Source organism: Danio aesculapii, chromosome 23, assembly GCF_903798145.1.
Source record: "Danio aesculapii chromosome 23, fDanAes4.1, whole genome shotgun sequence".
Taxonomy (NCBI): Eukaryota; Metazoa; Chordata; class Actinopteri; order Cypriniformes; family Danionidae; genus Danio; species Danio aesculapii.
Genome location: NC_079457.1, coordinates 18,875,508 through 18,895,040, shown reverse-complemented (window position 1 = coordinate 18,895,040; position 19,533 = coordinate 18,875,508). Strand labels below are relative to the sequence as shown.

The following is a 19,533-nucleotide window of genomic DNA, read 5'->3' as shown; positions in this document are numbered from 1 at the left end:
AAGTTATTGTTTATCAAGAAAATGCTGTTTCAATAATGGATTTATTTTTGATGCTGCTATAAATATAAATGGATATTATTTGTTATGTGAATGTTCCAGTATGAGTAAAATTCTTTATTAAATTTCCTCATATAATCTGGTATTTCATCTATAAATGCATCATTTATTATTTACTGAAATGTTTTTTCAGTTTCTCCATATGAATGAATTAAGACATTTAGACAGTGTCCTGCTGGGTGGTTTCAATTTAAAAGGTATACAGATATTAAATTTAAACCCCCCAGCAGGACACTGTCTAAATACTAAGCCATAGTGACCATCAAACCATGTCTAGTAAATATACAGCTGACTGGGGTGAATTCTCTATGGGGAGTGTGTAGGCAGAAGTAAAGATACGCTGCTTTTTATTTATTTATTTATTTATTAATTCATTCATTTGTTTATTTGATTTGCTGAACATTTCGAAATGCAAATTTATTAATACCAAACCATATTTGCATGTTTTTTTGCAAGAATTTAGTCATTATGTAAATACAATTTTATTATCTGAAAATAAGAAAGCTAACAGAACTATTTCATTTTGTAATGACTTTATTTATTTATATATTTATATACTGTTCTTAAATGTCTTATCCTCATGTTTATATCTTGTTCTTTATTATTTTTTCCCATTCTTTCTTTCTCTATTTCTTGTATCTTTTTCATTGACAATGTAATTGATATTCTATAACAAATATTTTATTTACAATTTTTACAATGTTGTTTGTAGGCTGTTTTTTGGGGTGTTTTTTTTCTTTGTTGATTAACTGCTACACTTGTTTTCGATAATACAATGATGTTTTAACCTTTTTTCTCCAAGATTGAAATCCAATTTTCTAAATGATCTAAATTAGATGATTAAAATCTGTTGTAAAAAGTTTAGTGTAGGTTAAAAACTATTTTATTTTTGACTGCAGCCGATTTAAATTGCTGGTTTAAATGCACAATGTAAAGCTGCAATTGGCACAATGACATTGTATAAAATGTGATGTATGTTTAATGCTATTTTGAGGGAATATAATTGGAGTCGATTCTGGAGTTGATTTCACCGACTCCAAAATTAGGAGTCGAGAATCAGAGTCGACCCATAACCAAACAGCCCTAGCCACAGCCTGTACTGGTACCTTTTTTATACATAAAAATACCTAGTAAATAGATGATTTCTTTGTTAGTCAGGTTGCAGTTCCAAGTGGATAACTATAGTTCACTCAAAAATGAACAGTGTCATCATTTTCTCTTCAAGAATGTTAAAAACCTGTACCCATTGACTTCCATAGTAGGTAAAACAAATACTATTATACTATTATATTATATAAACAGGCCACATCCATCAACAAGGCGTTTCCTTACTTTACCATTAGGTGGTGGCCAAACTGCACATAACAGGCCTATTCTGACCACACTTCACTGCTACTAGTCAATTTAAACTACTACATAATAACGTGGCATATCAGTGTTATTAGTGAATAACACTCATTTTTTTAAGTTATAAAGATGACATGAAGAGATTTATTACTTTTATTACATGTTTCAAACAGGATGTCAAACAGTACAAATGGGCATGCAAAAGGCCTGGAAATAACTCAAATAAAAAGAGGTTTCATTCAGTATAAATCATTCATTTAAAAGTATATTTTAAAAAAACTATATTCCAGCAGAAGCCAAAGGGATACATTCTCTTAATTTCAATACAATACATGATTAGATTGGCAAACTTTAAAGGCAGGACTGTAGATTTAAACACTCATCAATGTCTGCTCTGTCATTTTCCCAGACTCAACACGAGGAGAAGGTCTTCCAGAAGAAGAGCTTGCAAGGAGATTTATCTTTAGAAGATTTATCAGACTTCTCCCACAGTTTGCCATTCAACAATTCAGCGTCAAGATCAGCCAGTTCTTTACTGGTGAGGTTCAGCTCTGCCACATATGTTATCATCTTCAACCCATCCTCTTCTTTGGACAGTATCTAGAAGATAATATACATTTCTGTGGACTTGAGCATTGGAGCACCGCTATTGATTTTTTACAGCATTACCAGTATTAAAAGACTGCAGTGCAGTTATTTTTAGCCAACAAAACAAAGAACTTAGCAAATACTAACCAACATGCATTTGATATCCTCTATGAAATTCTTGAAATAAGAATCTCACCTCATTGGTTTGTGATTGTTTATCTTGTACAGGTAACGCCTCGCCATTCCAGATCACAAAGACCAGAGAAAACAGACTCAGCAGAACCCGCATGAGGAACATGCTTCTGTGGAAAACGCCACGATTGTCCCATCTTACTCCCCTTGTCATGTTTAAGAGAGGTACCTGCACAAAACAAATTGACGCAGTACGGTAAGGAATGCCATTAGGTTGTTCCCTTATAAGGTGACTAAGAGGGCACATTAGTAGGCGTTCTTTCTGCATGCACGTTTTTAAAATGGGTACTTGTGTAATACTAAAAGTAGCCAAAGCAAATACATCAACTGATTTCATACTTCTTTTTAAGAATTATTAATGACTTCAACAAATACAATGCCCGCATGCTCTAAAAGGCACCTTGAAGTCAGCTTAACACAACCACAAACATGCATAAAGACATAACATGCTTGATTATATACATACATCAGCTCTTAAATGAAGTGTTGGTCTGTGGGATTTGTCGGTTCAGACTGCAGCATCTCTTGTTTTTGTAAGACCTCATCTGTAGTCTGACTCCTCCCCAGTCGATGCATAATTAATTGGCAGATGGGTCAAAAGATGGTGTTCACTTCCCGTCTGGCTCTCTATGCGCTGAATCGCCACAATGAGTCAGCATCATTCGCCTGAGACTGGCACTCAGCTCTGGAGCTCTTTCAAACAATATGTTAATACGTTTACTAGTTGTGCATCACTGCAGTAGCGCATTTCGATGGCTCTGTCAACGGATGGAGCATTTCCAAACTTAAAGGGATAGTTTACACAAAAATGAATATTATATCATTGTTTACTAAGCCTTTACTTGTTTCAAGCCTTCATGAGTGTTTTACTTCTGTTAAAAACACAAAAGAAGATATTTGGAAGAAAGTTGGAAACCTGTATCCATTGACTTTCATAGTGTTTGTTTAACTTAATGGAAGTCAACGGTTACAGGTTTTTTAACATTCTTCAAAATATCTTCTTTTTGGCTGGGAAAATTATGACATAATATACATTTTTGGGTGAACTACCCACAAAAAAAGAAATTTTAAAGAAAGTTGGAAACCTGTAACCATTGAATTTCATTGTATTTTTTTATCTACTAGAAGTCATTGGTTACAGGTTTTTAACATTCTTCAAAATATCTTCTTTTTGGCTGGGGAAAATGATGACATAATATTCATTTTTGGGTGAACTATCCACAAAAAAAGACATTTTAAAGAAAGTTGGGAACCTGTAACCATTGAATTTTATAGAATTTGTTTTACCTTCAAAGCAGTAAGTAAATTAGCATACTATCATCTCAAAAACCCTGCAAGAATTATGTGCTTTGTTTCCAGTGAGGACTTAGAGAAACCTGTTCACGCTTTTAGCAGCAGCAGGGTGGATTACTGTAATGTTTTCCTCACTGGCCTTTCCAAAAAGACAGTCATCCAGAATCCTGCTGCCAGGATTCTGACCAGAAGCAAAAAATCAGAGCACATCATACCAGTCCTCAGGTCTTTACACTATTCAGAATAGATTTTAAAGTATTAATACTTGTATATAAAACACTAAATGGCCTAGAAGCTCAATACATTACAGATATGCTCACTGAATACAAGCCTAAAAATCACTTAGATCATTAGGATGAAGTAAATTAGAAATTCCAAGAGTTCTGTCAAAGCAGGGTGAATCCGCCTTCAGCTAAATGTGCTATAAAGTGTGAAATGTGCTATATAAATAAACTTGCCTTGCATTACAATGAAAGTCAATGAGTACAGGTTAACATTCTTCAAAAAAAAAAAAAAACTCCTCAAGGTTTATAACTACTTGAAAGTGAGTGAATAGTGAGTACATTTTCATTTTGGTTGAACTATCCCTTTAACATAGGAGTGACATATTTGGTCACACACAAATGTTAGGCACCTGCTGCTCTGTTTAGCTCTTGGATCTTTGAAGAGGTTGAGGGTGAATTAAGGATATCAGTGGAGTGTGAGATAACCAGGAGGAAATTCAATTTTTGTTTTATTACTACCCATTTACACTTTGTTTGGTTTGACAGTACATGTATCTTACACAGCAGGAAGCAGAGTAGTAAATATGTGTTTACTATCTAACTGTTACATGTGAACCATAAAGTATTCGATTGTAAATGGCTGCCAGCACAATATGCTGTAATGTACAGTTGAAGTCAGAATGATTAAAACCCTTTTGAATTTAAATATTATTTTATTTTTTGGGAAATTAAATATTTCCCAAATAATGTTTACAAAGTAAGAACATTTTCACAGCATGTCTGATTATTTTTTTCTTCTGGAGAAAGTCTTGTTTAATAAAAGCAGTTTTTAATTGAAAAAAAAAAAAACATTTTATAGTCAAAATTATTAGCCCTTTTAAGCTATATATTTTTTTTGATAGTCTGCAGAACAAACCATCGTTATACAATAACTTGCCCAATTACCCTAACCTGCCTAGTTAACCTAATTAAGCCTTTAAATGTCACTTTAAGCAGTATAGAAGTGTCTTGAAAAATATTAGGTAAAATATTATTTACTGTAATCATGGCAAAGATAAAATAAATCAGTTATTAGAAATGAGTTATTAAAACTATTACGCTTAGAAATGCGTTAAAAAATCTTCTCTCCGTTAAACACAAATTGGGGAAAAAACAAACAGGGAGGCTAATAATTCAGACTTCAACTGTAAGCCATTTACAGTGTTTTATTAATGAAAACTATGTGATAAAAACCTATGAAATCAAAATAAAATCAAACATAATTGAAACTATTTAGAATCTTTCAAAAACTAAAATAAAATGGCCACAAAACCAGAAAACCTTTTAAAACTGGAAATGTTTTGATGCATTCATGCTGGAATTTTTTATCTATAAAATAAATAAAAGCAAAAACAAAACCTAAACACTTCTGAATAAGATTATTATTTATTAATTACTGATTTATTATGAATATTATTGAATAATTTCTGATTTATTTAAATGAACATGGTTATATATATATATATATATATATATATATATATATATATATATATATATATATATATATATATATATATATATATATATATATATATATATATATATATATATATATATATATATATAAACAAATGGCAGTATTTTTTGGCCTTACTGTAAAAAAATCTCCAATTATTGTTCCTTGAGATAGCATCAATCCATATTCACATGATGATAAATATTATTAATAATAATAATAATAATAATAATAATAATAATAACAGGACAAAACATTGGATAAATATTTAGCAATATTCATTCATTTATTTTCTTTTGGCTTACTTAGTCCCTTAATTTATCAGGGGTCGCCACAGCGGAATGTACCTCCAACTTATCCAGCATATGTTTTACACAGCAGATGCCCTTCCAACTGCAATCCAGTACTGGGAAACACCCATACACTATGGCGTTTTTAGGTTATTCAATTCACCTATAGCGCATGTCTTTGGATTGTGGGGAAACCAGAGCAAACATAGGAAGATCATGCAAACTCCACACAGAAATGCCAACTGACCCAGCCAGGACTCGAACCGGTGACCTTCTTGCTGCGAGGTGACAGTGCTAACCACAGAGCCACCATGTCACCACTGAATTATTATTCGAATTTATAATTACTTTTCTGATTTATTTAAATGGCAAGATTTTTTGGCCTTACTGTTTAAAAAATAAATAAAAAACTATCTATTGTTCCTTGAGAAAGCATCAATCCAGATTCACATGATACTAAATAGGTCAAGATATAATATAGAACAATAATAAGGGATAAAACATTGCATTAATGTTTAGTAACATATTTTGTTAAATATTGATGTCAACTGACTGTTAGCAAGCAAATAATATGTAGATCCTGTGTATATGGGTTAATACGTTTTCATACTAGAAAGAATAATCTGTCATCTGCAACTAACATTAATGTAAACAAGTGCACAAAGAACTTCTGCCCTCTATTGGCGACATATTAAAAGTACACACAAAAACAAGTTATATATCTAGCGTTTACTATTAAAAATAGCAGGGTGAATCCAGTTAGCTGTAGTCGGCGTGTGAGTGAAGAGGACGAAAGCTAATTAAAAAGGGATTGAAATCTTTATTTAGCCTAATGCAGTGCAATAGTCACCCGTAATCCAGGGTTAACTCTGTGAACTCTGGGGGCAAAGTATGACTGGTTTACAGCAGGAAAAAATCTCACACACCCAAAAGATGGTGTGTTTGCAACAGTGCACCTTAAAACTACAAGAACGAAAAGCGTACAAATAGTGTGTATACTATGATCTAGTATAAATAGAAATGTGTGTTTGAACACTCATTCAGTAAGAACTCCAGCTCTTCAGCAGGAATGTGATCAGCTGCTCTGGTCTTTCATCAAGAGGAGATGTTCTCTGCTGCTTTACCAATGGTGGCTTCTTGATTTTAGGCATTATAGGATGAAGATGACACTTTCCCCCCGTGGCCTGTCCAGTTAGTGTGGATGAAGGTCCCAGGGTTTGATAGCAGCTCATAAGTGTGGGCACCGAAGTAGTCTCTCTGTGCCTAAAGAGTGACGCAAAGTTTGAGGTGATGTTAGCTTACGTAGAGAGAAATGGTGAGGTAAAACAGCTGTTTGAGCAGAAAGTGAGAAGAAAAGACAGAATAAAAATAATTGAATGAATTTATTAACAGGACTCCTGAATTCTTGGAAAGTAGTGCACCCATTTCCAATAATATAACATCAAGAGCCCTTTTTCTGATAATAATATCGTCATCTTAGTAAGAGATGGTCTGTATTTATAAGTTGTGTCTCTGCTTTTGGCTGTAATGAGAAGTAAATCCACTCTTTCCCGATGGATTGTTAGCAAACACTTGAACAACAACAAAACTACCATTGTTGTGTGTTTGTTCTTGCTTTCCTTTAATCTACGCTCCCATAAACACATAAAAGACAAGCACATGACCTTATTGTTTTTTAGGTGTTTACACTCGAGCTTAGATCAGACCCAAAAAATGATATTACTTAAAAATATTACTTTACACACTGTATTGTAACATTTTTGTATTAGTCAATAATATCACAGAAATTAATTTCAAAACTGAATAAATATTCGTTTACACAAGTAAATAAACGGACTCAATGATGGGCTAAAAATCTGTGGAATTCAAATTCCGTGTGGGCCTAGTAACGAAAAAAAAACAAAAAACACACAAATGCTTGATCATGGCCGGCCCGAAGTTAGTGGCAGGAAATATTGGCCTGACCAGGTCTACGGATTAGGTCAGGTCGGGTCAGGTCAGGTCTAGGCCGTAGAGAATCTAACCTCTAGCTTACACAGACACAACAATGACGGCATTTTCAAAATTTCCACTTTGTAACCCGTTTACAAATTCATGTGTTTTTAGTACCAAAAATAAACAGGCAAACTGCATAAACAGTTCTTCCATTTTTGGCTGAACACCTTGTCTTGTAGTTAATTGATTGTAGAGAGGTTTACCTGCAGCAGGTTTGCTGGGAGCATTTCATGTCTGTAACCGTCATAGAAGGACAGTGCAGTGGTGAAACTGGGCATGGGGATTCCCTGCTGCACACCGGTACTCACAACCCTGCGCCATGAGTCCTACACAAAACACAACCTAATTTACTGACATGTTTATGTGCTCAATAAAGAACATTCCATGTCTATTAAACCTCATACCTACAAAAACTGTCAAAGCAACCTTTACATTAAACTAATGGCAGGATATACTATAATAAATAATTTTACGGATGAAATATCCATATTTTTCTTTGCGGTGTAAAACACACTCAAAAGTAGCTCGTATATGGCCGTGTTATTTTCTGCAAAGACTGTAAAATGTGTAAATAATTCAACCATTTTAAACAGTTCATTTGAATGTATGATTCAGTGAATTGCTCTATAACATTTGCTGCCACCTACTGGCAGATTGAGATTTAGGGCCTTACCAGTCAAGCTACCAGCACAAAAACACACTCGGCAAAATATTTTAATAATCATTCTATTAAAAAAAGAAAATAAAAGATTCTTAAAAACATAAATAAATACATTTCTGGTGAACGGTCATGGCATTATAAAATAGCTACGTTTATCTGTAGATCTGGTTTCTTTAAAATGATTGATCATCACTGCCTGATTGAGATATGATATAAAGTGAGTCTTAGACTGGATAAGAAGCACTGTATTAAATCAAGTTAACAGTTAGTTAACTTAAACAACTGTTAAATTAACAACTAGATTAATGCTTTAACTCTATAACAAATTATATCGGTGCTGTGAAAGAAATTTAAAATAGTCACATCAATAAGTTTCACCATAAGGTTATCCATGACTGAAATACACTTGCATATAGCCCACTGGACAGTTTTATAGACATACATTCATATAACTACATGTAAACAGTCTGCCGTTTCTCCTCTTCTGGGACATGTAGTGTCACAATCAGAGGAAATGGAGCAACTTGTGGTCACTCTTGGCACACTTCCTGTACCTGACAATCCTGTACTGCCTTACTGAAGAAGCTGTCCAGCAACAAACTCTGCAGCTCTGAGTTCCGGTCAAACGCTTCCTTGATCTTTCCCAAGAAAACACTGCAAAAGGAAACATTCAGAACCATTATTCAAATCTTATCAAAGTAGTATGAAAGCATAGAGCCAAGCAGTTTCCTCATTTCTGTGCATGTGGGATTTTTTGCATGAAACATTATGACCACTTCTTCGAGTTACAACATTTACTGGGTTGAGAAAAGATGAAGTTTCACATGATTTCATTCTGAAGTATTTCAGATATATACACTTTCCATCCTGATAATCAATCTGCATACAGTTGAGGGCAAAATGATTAGCTCTCCTGTGAAATTTGGATTCTTTTTCAAATATTTATCAAGTTGTGGTTAAATGGGACGTCATGGTGGCGCAATGGGTAGCATGATTGCCTCATTGCAAGAAGATCGCTGGCATTTCTGTGTGGAGTTTGCATGTTCTCTCTGTGTTCGTTTCCTCTGGGTGCTCCAGTTTCCCCCACTGTTCAAAGACATGCAATTTAGGTAAATTGAATAAGCTAAATTGGCCATAGTGTGTGTGTGTGTGTGTGTGTGTGTGTGTGTGTGTGTGTGTGTGTGTGTGTGTGTGTGTGTGTGTGTGTGAGAGAGTACAAGAGTGTATGGGTGTTTCCCAGTGTTGGGCTGCAGCTGGAAGGGCATTCGTTGCATAAAACATATGCTGGATAAGTTGGCGGTTCATTCCACAGTGGTGACCCCTGATTAATAAAGGGACTAAGCCGAAAAGAAAATGAATGAATGAATGAATGAATGAATGTTTAAATGGAGCAAGGAAATTTTGACAGTATGTCCTATAAATAATTTTCTTCTAGAAAAAGTCTTATTTTTTTTATTTTGCTGGAATAAAAGCAGTTTTTAATTTTGTTAAGTTTTTTGGTCGCCGCTATAGCTTAGTGGTTAGTGCACAGACATATGGTGCAGTAGCACATCAGGTCGTCCCGAGTTTGAATCCCGGCTCGAGGTGATTTCCCAACCCTACCCCCCCCCTCTCTCTCTCTCCCACTTCGCCTCCTGTCTTATTACTATCCTATCTAATAAAGGTACGAAGGCCAAAAATAAATCTTTAAAAAAAAAAAAGTTATTAGAAACAATTTAAGGTAAATTTTATTAGTGCTCTAAAGAGGGCCTTTTATGAAAATAAATAAAAATAAATCACTTTAGCGGGTTTAAACAACAGTTGTGTGACGTTAACGTGTGAATATAGCCAGCCTATAATGGCAAAAATCAATTATTCCTTTTTTTTTCTGCAGGGACACTTTGATTGAGGGAGAATTCTTTGTACATGTCATCAGAATGGGCAAAGTCCAGCCTATTAATGAGGCTCTCTCCCTCATTAGCATAAACAACCCTAAATGAGAAGCAGCCATCCGCCATTAGAGCTTTCACCTGCTGAAGATAATGTCAGTGACCACTATGGTGACACACAGGCATTTGCAGTGACGGTGGATTTAAAGTGACAGTCACCAAAACGTCACAATTTGGATCAAAGCCTAAAAGACGCAGTTTCAAATAGTTTATTGTAATTTACAAAAACATTATTTGTGTGGTATTTTGAGACGAAACCTCACACACACTCTAGGAACATCAGAAACTTATTTTACATCTTGTAAAAAGGGGCAGTATAGGTATATTAAAAATGATTGCCTACTTAACACAACAACCTAGTTTAGCCTTTAAATGTCACTTTAAGCTGAATATTAGTATCTTTAAAAAAATCTGGTAAAATATTATGTACAAAGGCAAAATAAATTAGTTATTAAACTGTTATGTTTAGAAATGCATTGAAAAAAATCTACTCATTTAAACAGGACTCAAATTTAACAGGAGGGCTAATAAAGACTTCAAGACTTCAACTGTATATTCTTATGCTTGTAAATGAGGGATTTACCTGCGGATGATGCAGCCTCCTCTCCACATCAGAGCAATAGCACCATAATTCAGAGACCAGCCGAACTCCAGCGCAGCCTGACGCAGCAGCATGAAGCCTTGAGCATATGAAATGATCTTAGAGGCATACAAGGCCTGAAATAAAAATAAAACAAACCATATTTATAAAGTTAAAACAACCCCCCATTAAAACCTTTAGTATGACAATTCATTCATTCACTTCTCAGCTTACCCCTTTATAAATCTGGGGTCACCACAGCGGAATGAACTTATCCAGCATATGTTTTACACAGCAGATGCCCTTCCAGCTGCAACCAGTCACAGGGAAACGCCCCTTACACTACGGACAATTTAGCTTACCCAATTAACTTATAGCGCATGTCTTTGGGGGGACTGTGGGGGAAACCAGAGCACCTGGAGAAAACCCAATGCGAACACGGGGAGAATATGCAAACTCCACACAGAAATGCCAACTGACCCAGCCGAGGCTCGAACCAGCGACCTTCTTGTTGTGAGGTGACAGCGCTACCCACTGCGCCACCGATATGACTATCATTATTACTATTTAATGTATAGCGCTTAACATTAACAAATGTACAATCTAATTTGAAAACAAATAAATAAAATATGCATGTTATAGTTATCTCCATTTAATTTGATCCCACCTTTCTAATGTCTTCAAGGAACTGTGCCTTGTTTCCAGTGAACTTGACACCCTGAGGGCCGCTGAGGCTCTTACTGGCCTGAACTCTTTCATCCTTCAGAGACGAGAGGCATCTGGCAAAGACAGCTTCCCCTGTGACACAAACACACAAACAATCATCTCCAGTTACAGACTGAAGCTCTGCATGCATAATGAGATTAGAATCACCATTAGACCATCTCAGAGATTATAATCATGAGGAAATGCTCAATTTTTAGCATCCCACAAACCACAACCTCATCAATTTAACAACAAAAAAAAAAAAAGGAATTAAATAAAACAAGCAAAAGATCCTTTGGATGACTGCTAAATTATTCTAGATTCTCTTTTCACTATCTGTGTCCATTGATAAAATCTATCAAAAGACATCTGTAGTAGTAGTAGTAGTAGTAGTAGTAATAATAATAATAATAATAATAATAATAATAATAATAATAATGAAGAAAAAAGAAGAAATAACAAAAGCAAAGAAACAAATAAAGTATGTTTTTATTTTACAATGCTGTGATTGAAAGCATTATACGCTATGAATTTCCTGTGTGGTACGGAAACATTACAGTTCAATCTAAAGCTAAGCTTGGAGGGCTGGTGAAGACATGAGAATCATAGGGAAAAGGGAATATCGATCCTTACAATCACTCTATGAGGAATCAGTTCAGGACGAAGCTATTCAAATATTAGCTGTTTGTTTTGTGTGTATGAGATACAGGCTGTCTGTGTGCAGATGTAATCTTTTTAAGAAATCTTTTTTACCTACATCAGTTAGACTTTTAAATATGTCATTTTGTTAATAATTGAATGTTTGTGTGGGCGACGCAGTAGGTAGTGCTGTTGCCTCACAGCAAGAAGGTCACTGGTTCGAGCCTCAGCTGGGTCAGTTGCCGTTTCTGTGTAGAGTTAGCATGTTCTCCCTGCGTTTGCGCGAGTTTCCTACGGGTGCTCTGGTTTCCCCCACAGTCCAAAGACATGCGGTAGAGGTGAATTGGGTAAGCTAAATTGTCTGTAGTCTATGAATGTGAATGAGTGCGTATGGATGTTTCCCCGTGATGGGCTGCAGCTGGAAGGGAATCCGCTGCGTAAAACGTGCTGGATAAGTTGACGGTTCAATAAGTTGGCGGATTAATAAAGGGACTAAGCCGAAAAGAAAATGAATGAATGTTTGTGTTGATTTCTGTTTTTAGATGTCTGTTTCTGTTCAGTGTATGCAAATGTGGGCCTAGAGTCCAAGATAAATTTCCCCATTGGGGGAAATAAAGTGTAACAAAACAAAAAAAAAAAAAAAACAGCATGTTTTATTATTGCATTATTATTACTATCATTATAATTAACATGAAAAATATAATAACAACAACAACAGCTACTAATAAAATACAACAACGCATAATTATATTATCTTCATTAATACTACTACTACTACTACTAATGAGGATAACGTATTAAAGCATTATTATTATTAATAACATGAAAAATATAATTATTTTAATAATAACTTTACAACAGCTAGTAATAAAGACAACAATGCATAATTATATTATCTTCATTACTACTACTACTACTACTACTAATAATAATAATAATAATAATAAGAGCATGAAGTATTAAAGCATTATTATTTATAACCAAAAATATATGAATGTATTATGGATAATAACAACAAATTATTTACAACAGTTATTAATAAATTACAACAATGGATAATTATATTAGCTTCATTAATGATAATATACAATAATAATGGCATAGTAGTAAAATAATAATATTATTAATATTATTATTATTATTATTATTATTATTATTATTATTATTATTATTACATAGTCATGAATATATATAAAAAGATATTTTAGTAACTAGTCAGTCTGCATTTTTTGTTTTAAATCAAATAAAAAATTGTATTATGACATTACAAAAAATTTTTCCCATCAAATCCAGTATTGTAATATGAAAAACAACACTTGTAGAGACAATTCTTAGTCATCTTCACTTCTGACTTCAATAAAGCAGTTTAACTATTAAAGGCCATTATCCACCGTGCTTCAACAAGTCACAAAGTATGATTCACTTTATATCTGGTACTGTTGACACTGCTAATGTAACTCTCAGCAGTGTAGTCCACCAGATGTTTGTGAGAACAGTAGCTTACCACATTCACAAACACAAAAACCTGAACTCAGCATGACTTGGTATTATATTATCACCCAACCCAAGGCCAACATGTGAGGGAAGAGGAGAGGAGGAAGGGAAAAAATATCTAGCGTAGAGCAGCCAGTCATGGTGAACTCAGCACTGGAATGCAGCCTTTTGAAAGACGGAAAGCCTCCTCTAGAACCACACAAATCACATCTGTTCTCTCATGCGTCAGGGCTGCACAAACACATCTATTTTACTGACACTAAACAAGCTCGTGTCCTGATCTGACAAATACATGTCAAGCCAGGTCAAGTTTATTTGTATTGCATTTTTAACAAAGCATAGAGTGTAAAAACAGCTTTATAAAAACATGCATTACATTGACAACTGTAGAACAACTGGTTTTTGATTGTTTATCCAATTTTACTTTACAAACACAAATGCATCATTGCTGACAACTGTCGTACAACTGATTTGTGTGCATTACTTTATCAATGTATTGCTCAATCTTAAGGTAGCATATTTTTATAGAAATATTTACTCAATTTAAAATAAAATCTACTCAAATGACAATATTTTTTCATCTCTTGGTCCAGGCCAGCATTTCTTCATTTTAAATGAATTTTAAAAATAAATTTTAACATATGCCCAAAATTATTTTTTAATTAAATTATGGATTTTTTCATTTTAATTATTATTATTTTTAATTCTTTTGGAACAAGCTGCAAACTGAAAAATGATGCACAAAGTTCTCTGCTGATTGGTTTGTTGTTTTTAACATATTATAACTAATCATCTTTTTTTAAAGCATTTTGTTCTTAAATGTGAACCATGAAAGAGCCTGCTACAAAATAAATATTTAAATGGGACTAGATGGTCACAGATCATTTACACATCTACACTAGCACTATTACATAGTTAAACAGCATTATTCTGAGATCTTTTAACAGAAATGTACACAACCTGGAACCAAATGCTCAAGTCAGAAAATATGGAAAGATTTCGCATTTATCAGTGAAAACTCACCATTGCCTAGAAATAGGCATGAGACAATAGGTTTTCCAGTTTCAAAGTTTACCACGATTTGGAAAAGTCAAAGTTTCTGTTACATCATTCCTACACTATATGCATTTTTTTTATTATTACTTATTTATTACGTTTTTTGTATTTACAATTTAAAGCAGTATATTACCCCTCCCCTACCACAACCACCGCATTGCAAGAAAAAATAAAAAATAAATATAATATATATTCCAGACTTTAAGTTGACAGTGAGAAAACAAAGTGTTAACATGACATGAGAGGCTTGACAACATCTAAAAGAAGGAATATAAAAAAAGAAGTGCATTTTAATACAACCCCTTGCGTTTCGAGCCTCGAATCATGCATTTAATCTTTTCCAATTGAATGCAAGACGCCACTTCATTTATCCAGCCAGCATGTGTTGTGGTGTCAACTCTTTTTCACTTGAATAATATTAAATGTCTTGCTATTAGTGTAGTGAAAGCAATAATCGAATGTATATCTTTACGGAGATCTATATTCTCAGGCACGACACCAAAAATGCCCATCAATGGATCTGGGTCAATTGGAATGCTATAAATCTGTTCATATGCTTCTAAAAATCCCCTTCCAAAACTATTCCAGCTATTGGGACTAAACCAGAACATATGAGCAGTGGTAGAAGTTGCTTTTTAACATGTTTTAATGACCATTTTATTTATTTTAAGGCAATAGAATTTCCAGCAGAAAAGGACCCTCCATATCAAAAGCTACTGTTCGGAAATATTTAATATGTGTCTTAAAATAAAAACTATTGTGTTAAATGAGGGAAAAAGTAGATTTTTACCCAGACATTTATTAAGAACTTATTTTAGAGCAGTAATTACAATAGCGTGATATTTTATTAAAGGTCATCAAACTGTCAGAATCTCATACTGGCCCATGCCTAGTTAGAAACAGTCTCACATTAGCCCATCCCTAAAGCTGAGTCCTGCACCAAAAGCCACAACACAAGACAGAACAGAAAATCCCACTTATGCCAACATTAGCTGAGGAGGTGGACGGTAAAGCTGATTATAGAGGCGCTTCATTCAGAGTGTTATTATAAGGCCAACTGACTCTCACCCTCTATCTAAATAACAGAAACACACCCACACCTGGGAAATTACGCAAGACTCTCTATCTTACCGATCAGTGTAACAGGTGTGCCGTATTCCAGAGCAGAGATAGCCGTCCATTTCCCTGTGCCCTTTTGCCCAGCGCTGTCTCTGATTTTGGGCAGCAGGTTAGTGCCGTCTGCGTCCTTGAATTTTAGGATGTTGGCGGTGATTTCTATGAGGAAAGAGTCCAGCTCAGTCTTATTCCACTGTTCGAAGACCTGATGAGAAACCAAAACACTAGAATTCACTCTCAAGACGAAGCAGACCAAAATCCGCACATTAGAAAGCAAAGCGTGAGGTGTATTTCAAAATACAGAAGAAAGGAGGAAGGAGGAAACCAAGGCTTACAACATCATGGACTATTCTTGTAAACAAAAATAGAATAGTAATTGAAGGAGGAAGTGGATGTCTGACCTGAGCCATTTCATCATGGTTCATACAAAGCACGTCCTTCATCAGATGATAGGCCTCACAAATCAGCTGCATATCACCGTATTCAATACCGTTGTGGACCATTTTTACAAAATGACCCGCTCCTTCATCGCCAACCCAGTCGCAGCATGGCTCTCCGGTGCCTACTTTGGCGGCAATGCTCTGAAAAATGTCTTTTAAGTGTGGCCTGAAGAAACAAAATCAAAATCAGATTAAATGTCAAGCAGTGCATGCATAAATATAAATGACACACTTACAGTTAAAATCAGAATTATTAAACCCCTTCAGTTTTTTTTTCTTTTTTAAATATTTTCCAAATTGTGTGTAACACAGCAAGGAAATTTTCACAGTATGTCTGCTAATATATTTTCTTCTGGAGAAAGTCTTATTTGTTTTATTTTAGCTAGAATAAAAGCAGTTTTAAATTTTTTAAATACCATTTTAAGGTCAATAATATTAGCCCCTTTAAGCTATATATATTTTTTGGATAGTCTACAGAACAAACCATCATTATACAATAAATTGCCTATTTACCCTAACCTGCCTAGTTAACCTAATTAACCTAGTTAAGCCTTTAAACGTCACTTTAAGCTGTATAGAAGTGTCTTGAAAAATATCTAGTCAAATATTATTTACTGTTATCATGGCAAAGATAAAATAAATCAGTTATTATAAAAGTGCAGTTGTGTGGAGTATTGATAGTACTACTCGAGTACCAAATCTGAATATTCTGAATTGTCCTGAGTAACGATGATTAAAATTCAGCCTAGAGTCAGAGTCTTTCAAAATTACATTATTAATTAAATTTAAACAAGGTTTAGTTGAAATAATATTTCAGAAGATTGGTGACAAAAACAACTTGGTAGTGCAGATATTTGTTTTCTTCAATACACACTTATCCTCACCAGGCATCTTTATGTCCTCCTGGCATCAGCGAGGGTCCGTAACGCGCCCCATCTTCTCCTCCGCTCACTCCACTACCGACAAACAGCAGATTCTTCTCCTTCAGGCTCTTACAACGTCTCTGTATGTGAAGAAATATTTTAAATAGTGATGAAACCTGTTTTAGGTCTCATTTTGGATGGCCAAACTCACCGTTGTATCTCTGTACTCTGAATTTCCACCATCAATGATGATGTCTCCAGGCTCAAGTAGAGGAACCTACAACATAAGGCATGTAGTCAACATCTTAATCACTCACTACAAACTAGAACTGTCGATTCATGGTGATATTTACCAGTTTATCGATGAAGTCATCGACAGCCTGTCCTGCCTTGACCAGGAGGATGATGCGGCGAGGTTTTTTGAGTTTTGACACCATGTCTTCAAGGGATTCGGCGCCGATTACCTTAGTGCCTTTGGCTTCATTGTTTAAGAAGTCATGGACTTTAGAGACGGTCCTGTTGAACGCACAGACCTGAAAAATGACAACTGTTATAACATCTTAAACATAATCATGGAAATGCAAATGCATTGATGGTGACTTACCACAAATCCATGGTCATTCATGTTCAGGATCAGATTCTGACCCATCACAGCCAGACCAATGAGAGCAATATCTGCTCTGTGGAGACATAATTATCAGAATGAACACTGATTATATTTGACTACAGAGTGCAAACTACAAGAAATCATCAATATGTTAAATGTCAGTCTTGCTGGGTGACATTAAAGGGACTTCAACTTTAAATCTGTGTCTGAGCATAGAGAAAAAGCGCTAGATATTAAGTAGACAGTTCAGAATAGATACAATCGATGCTGATAACGTGCAATAAGCAGATTACATTGCATTTAAGTTTAATATACGAAGTGAAAGGTGATAAAGAAGTTCGACATTACGCTACTCAGCATCTCAGACGCAAAATGCAAACTTACTGAGCCATTGTTGAAGTTTGGTTCTGTTCAAAAATGAAAGTTTCGATGAGGCTTTTGACTGCTGTTATTCGGTCTCTGCTGAACTTCCTCATTCACGGCCTTGTGGAGCAGCACTGCACCAGCTCCCAATGAACACGCCTGACAGATGACTGTGCTCATGGCGTCATCCGTTTCTCCGGCTGTGATAGGCGGAGGTGCTCTGAGCAGAGATTGGAGACCGTTCATTGGCTGTACGCGTCTGTCCCACCCCCTGTGCTTTGACAGTAGCTGTCTGTTTGTACGAGAGGAGTGTTTGGCAGCAAAGTAAACGGGGAATTAGACTTTCCATGAGGTGAATTGGGACTTTGGTTTGCTTTTGAAAGAAGGATTGCTTCACTGTAATGTGTAACATGTATTAAGTTTCATCAAAATAATTAATTATTAAACGGATTACTACATGAATAGATAACGACAGTCGATTAGATTTATTAGGTGTGGGTTGAGTAAAATGTTAATATTAGGCTAGTTGTGTTGTAGTTAGGTCTGAAGGTCATGTCTTCCACTACAAACACATTTAATTAGATATAAACACCCAGATATGTTTCCTCTATATACACTTACCGGCCACTACATTAGGTACAACTGGTCGTTAACGCAAATTTCTAATCAGCCAATCACATGGCAGCAACTCATTGCATGTAGACATGATCAAGGCGATCTGCTGTAGTTCAAACTGAGCATCAGAATGGGAAAGAAAGGTGATTTAGGTGCTTTTAAACATGGCATGGTTGTTGTTGCCAGACGGGCTGGTCAGAGTATTTCAGAAACTGCTGATTTACTGGCATTTTCACGCACAACCATCTCTAGGGTTTACAGAGAATTGTCCAAAAAATAGAAAATATCCAGTGAGCAGCAGGTCTGTGGGTGCAAATGCCTTGTTGATGCCAGAGGAGAATGGCCAGACCGGTAGAGTCGGTAGAAAGGCAACAGTAACTCAAATAACAACTCATTACAACCGAAATGTGCAGAAGAGCATCTCTGAACACACAATACGTCCAACCTTGAGGCAAATGGGCTAAGAACAGGAAACGGAGGCTACAATTCACACAGGCTCACCAAAATTGGACAATAGAAGATTGGAAAAACATTGCCTGGTCTGATGAGTCTTGATTTCTGCTGCAACATTCGGATGGTAGGGTCAGAATTTGGCTTCAACAACTTGAAAGCATGGATCCATCCTGCCTTGCATCAACGGTTCAGGCTGGTGGTGGTGGTGGTGTAATGGTTTGGGGGATATTTTCTTAGCATACTTTTAGGCCCCTTAGTACCAATTGATCATTGTGTCAACGCCACAGCCTACCTGCGTACTGCTGCTGACCATGTGCATCCCTTTATGACCACAGTGTACCTCTCTTCTGATAACTACTTCAAGGTGGATTACGCGCCATGTCATAAAGCGTGAATCATCTCAGACTGGTTTCTTGAACATGACAATGAGTTCACTGTACTCAAATGGCCTCCACAGTCACCAGATCTCAATCCAATAGAGCACCTTTGGGATGTGGTGGAACGGGCAATTCGCATCATGGATGTGCAG

The 19,533-nt window shown here is 35.4% G+C and overlaps 2 protein-coding genes across 2 annotated transcripts; both read right to left on the bottom strand.

The window, feature by feature from the left end:
- Positions 1-1,549: 1,549 nt before the first annotated feature.
- On the bottom strand, positions 1,550-3,165 carry sst6 (somatostatin 6). Its single transcript, XM_056449547.1, has 3 exons — positions 2,651-3,165; positions 2,189-2,353; positions 1,550-2,004 (listed from the first exon to the last, which is right to left on the bottom strand). The coding sequence occupies exons 2-3, from the start codon at positions 2,336-2,338 to the stop codon at positions 1,816-1,818; spliced, it is 339 nt and encodes a 112-aa protein (XP_056305522.1). The 5' UTR covers positions 2,339-2,353; positions 2,651-3,165; the 3' UTR covers positions 1,550-1,815.
- A 3,124-nt stretch (positions 3,166-6,289) lies between these two features.
- Positions 6,290-18,071, bottom strand: pgd (phosphogluconate dehydrogenase). Its single transcript, XM_056449472.1, has 12 exons — positions 17,958-18,071; positions 17,571-17,646; positions 17,320-17,499; positions 17,178-17,243; positions 16,988-17,106; positions 16,065-16,269; positions 15,679-15,868; positions 11,321-11,451; positions 10,657-10,790; positions 8,700-8,799; positions 7,688-7,810; positions 6,290-6,752 (listed from the first exon to the last, which is right to left on the bottom strand). The coding sequence occupies exons 1-12, from the start codon at positions 18,047-18,049 to the stop codon at positions 6,633-6,635; spliced, it is 1,536 nt and encodes a 511-aa protein (XP_056305447.1). The 5' UTR covers positions 18,050-18,071; the 3' UTR covers positions 6,290-6,632.
- Between the last annotated feature and the right edge of the window lie 1,462 nt (positions 18,072-19,533).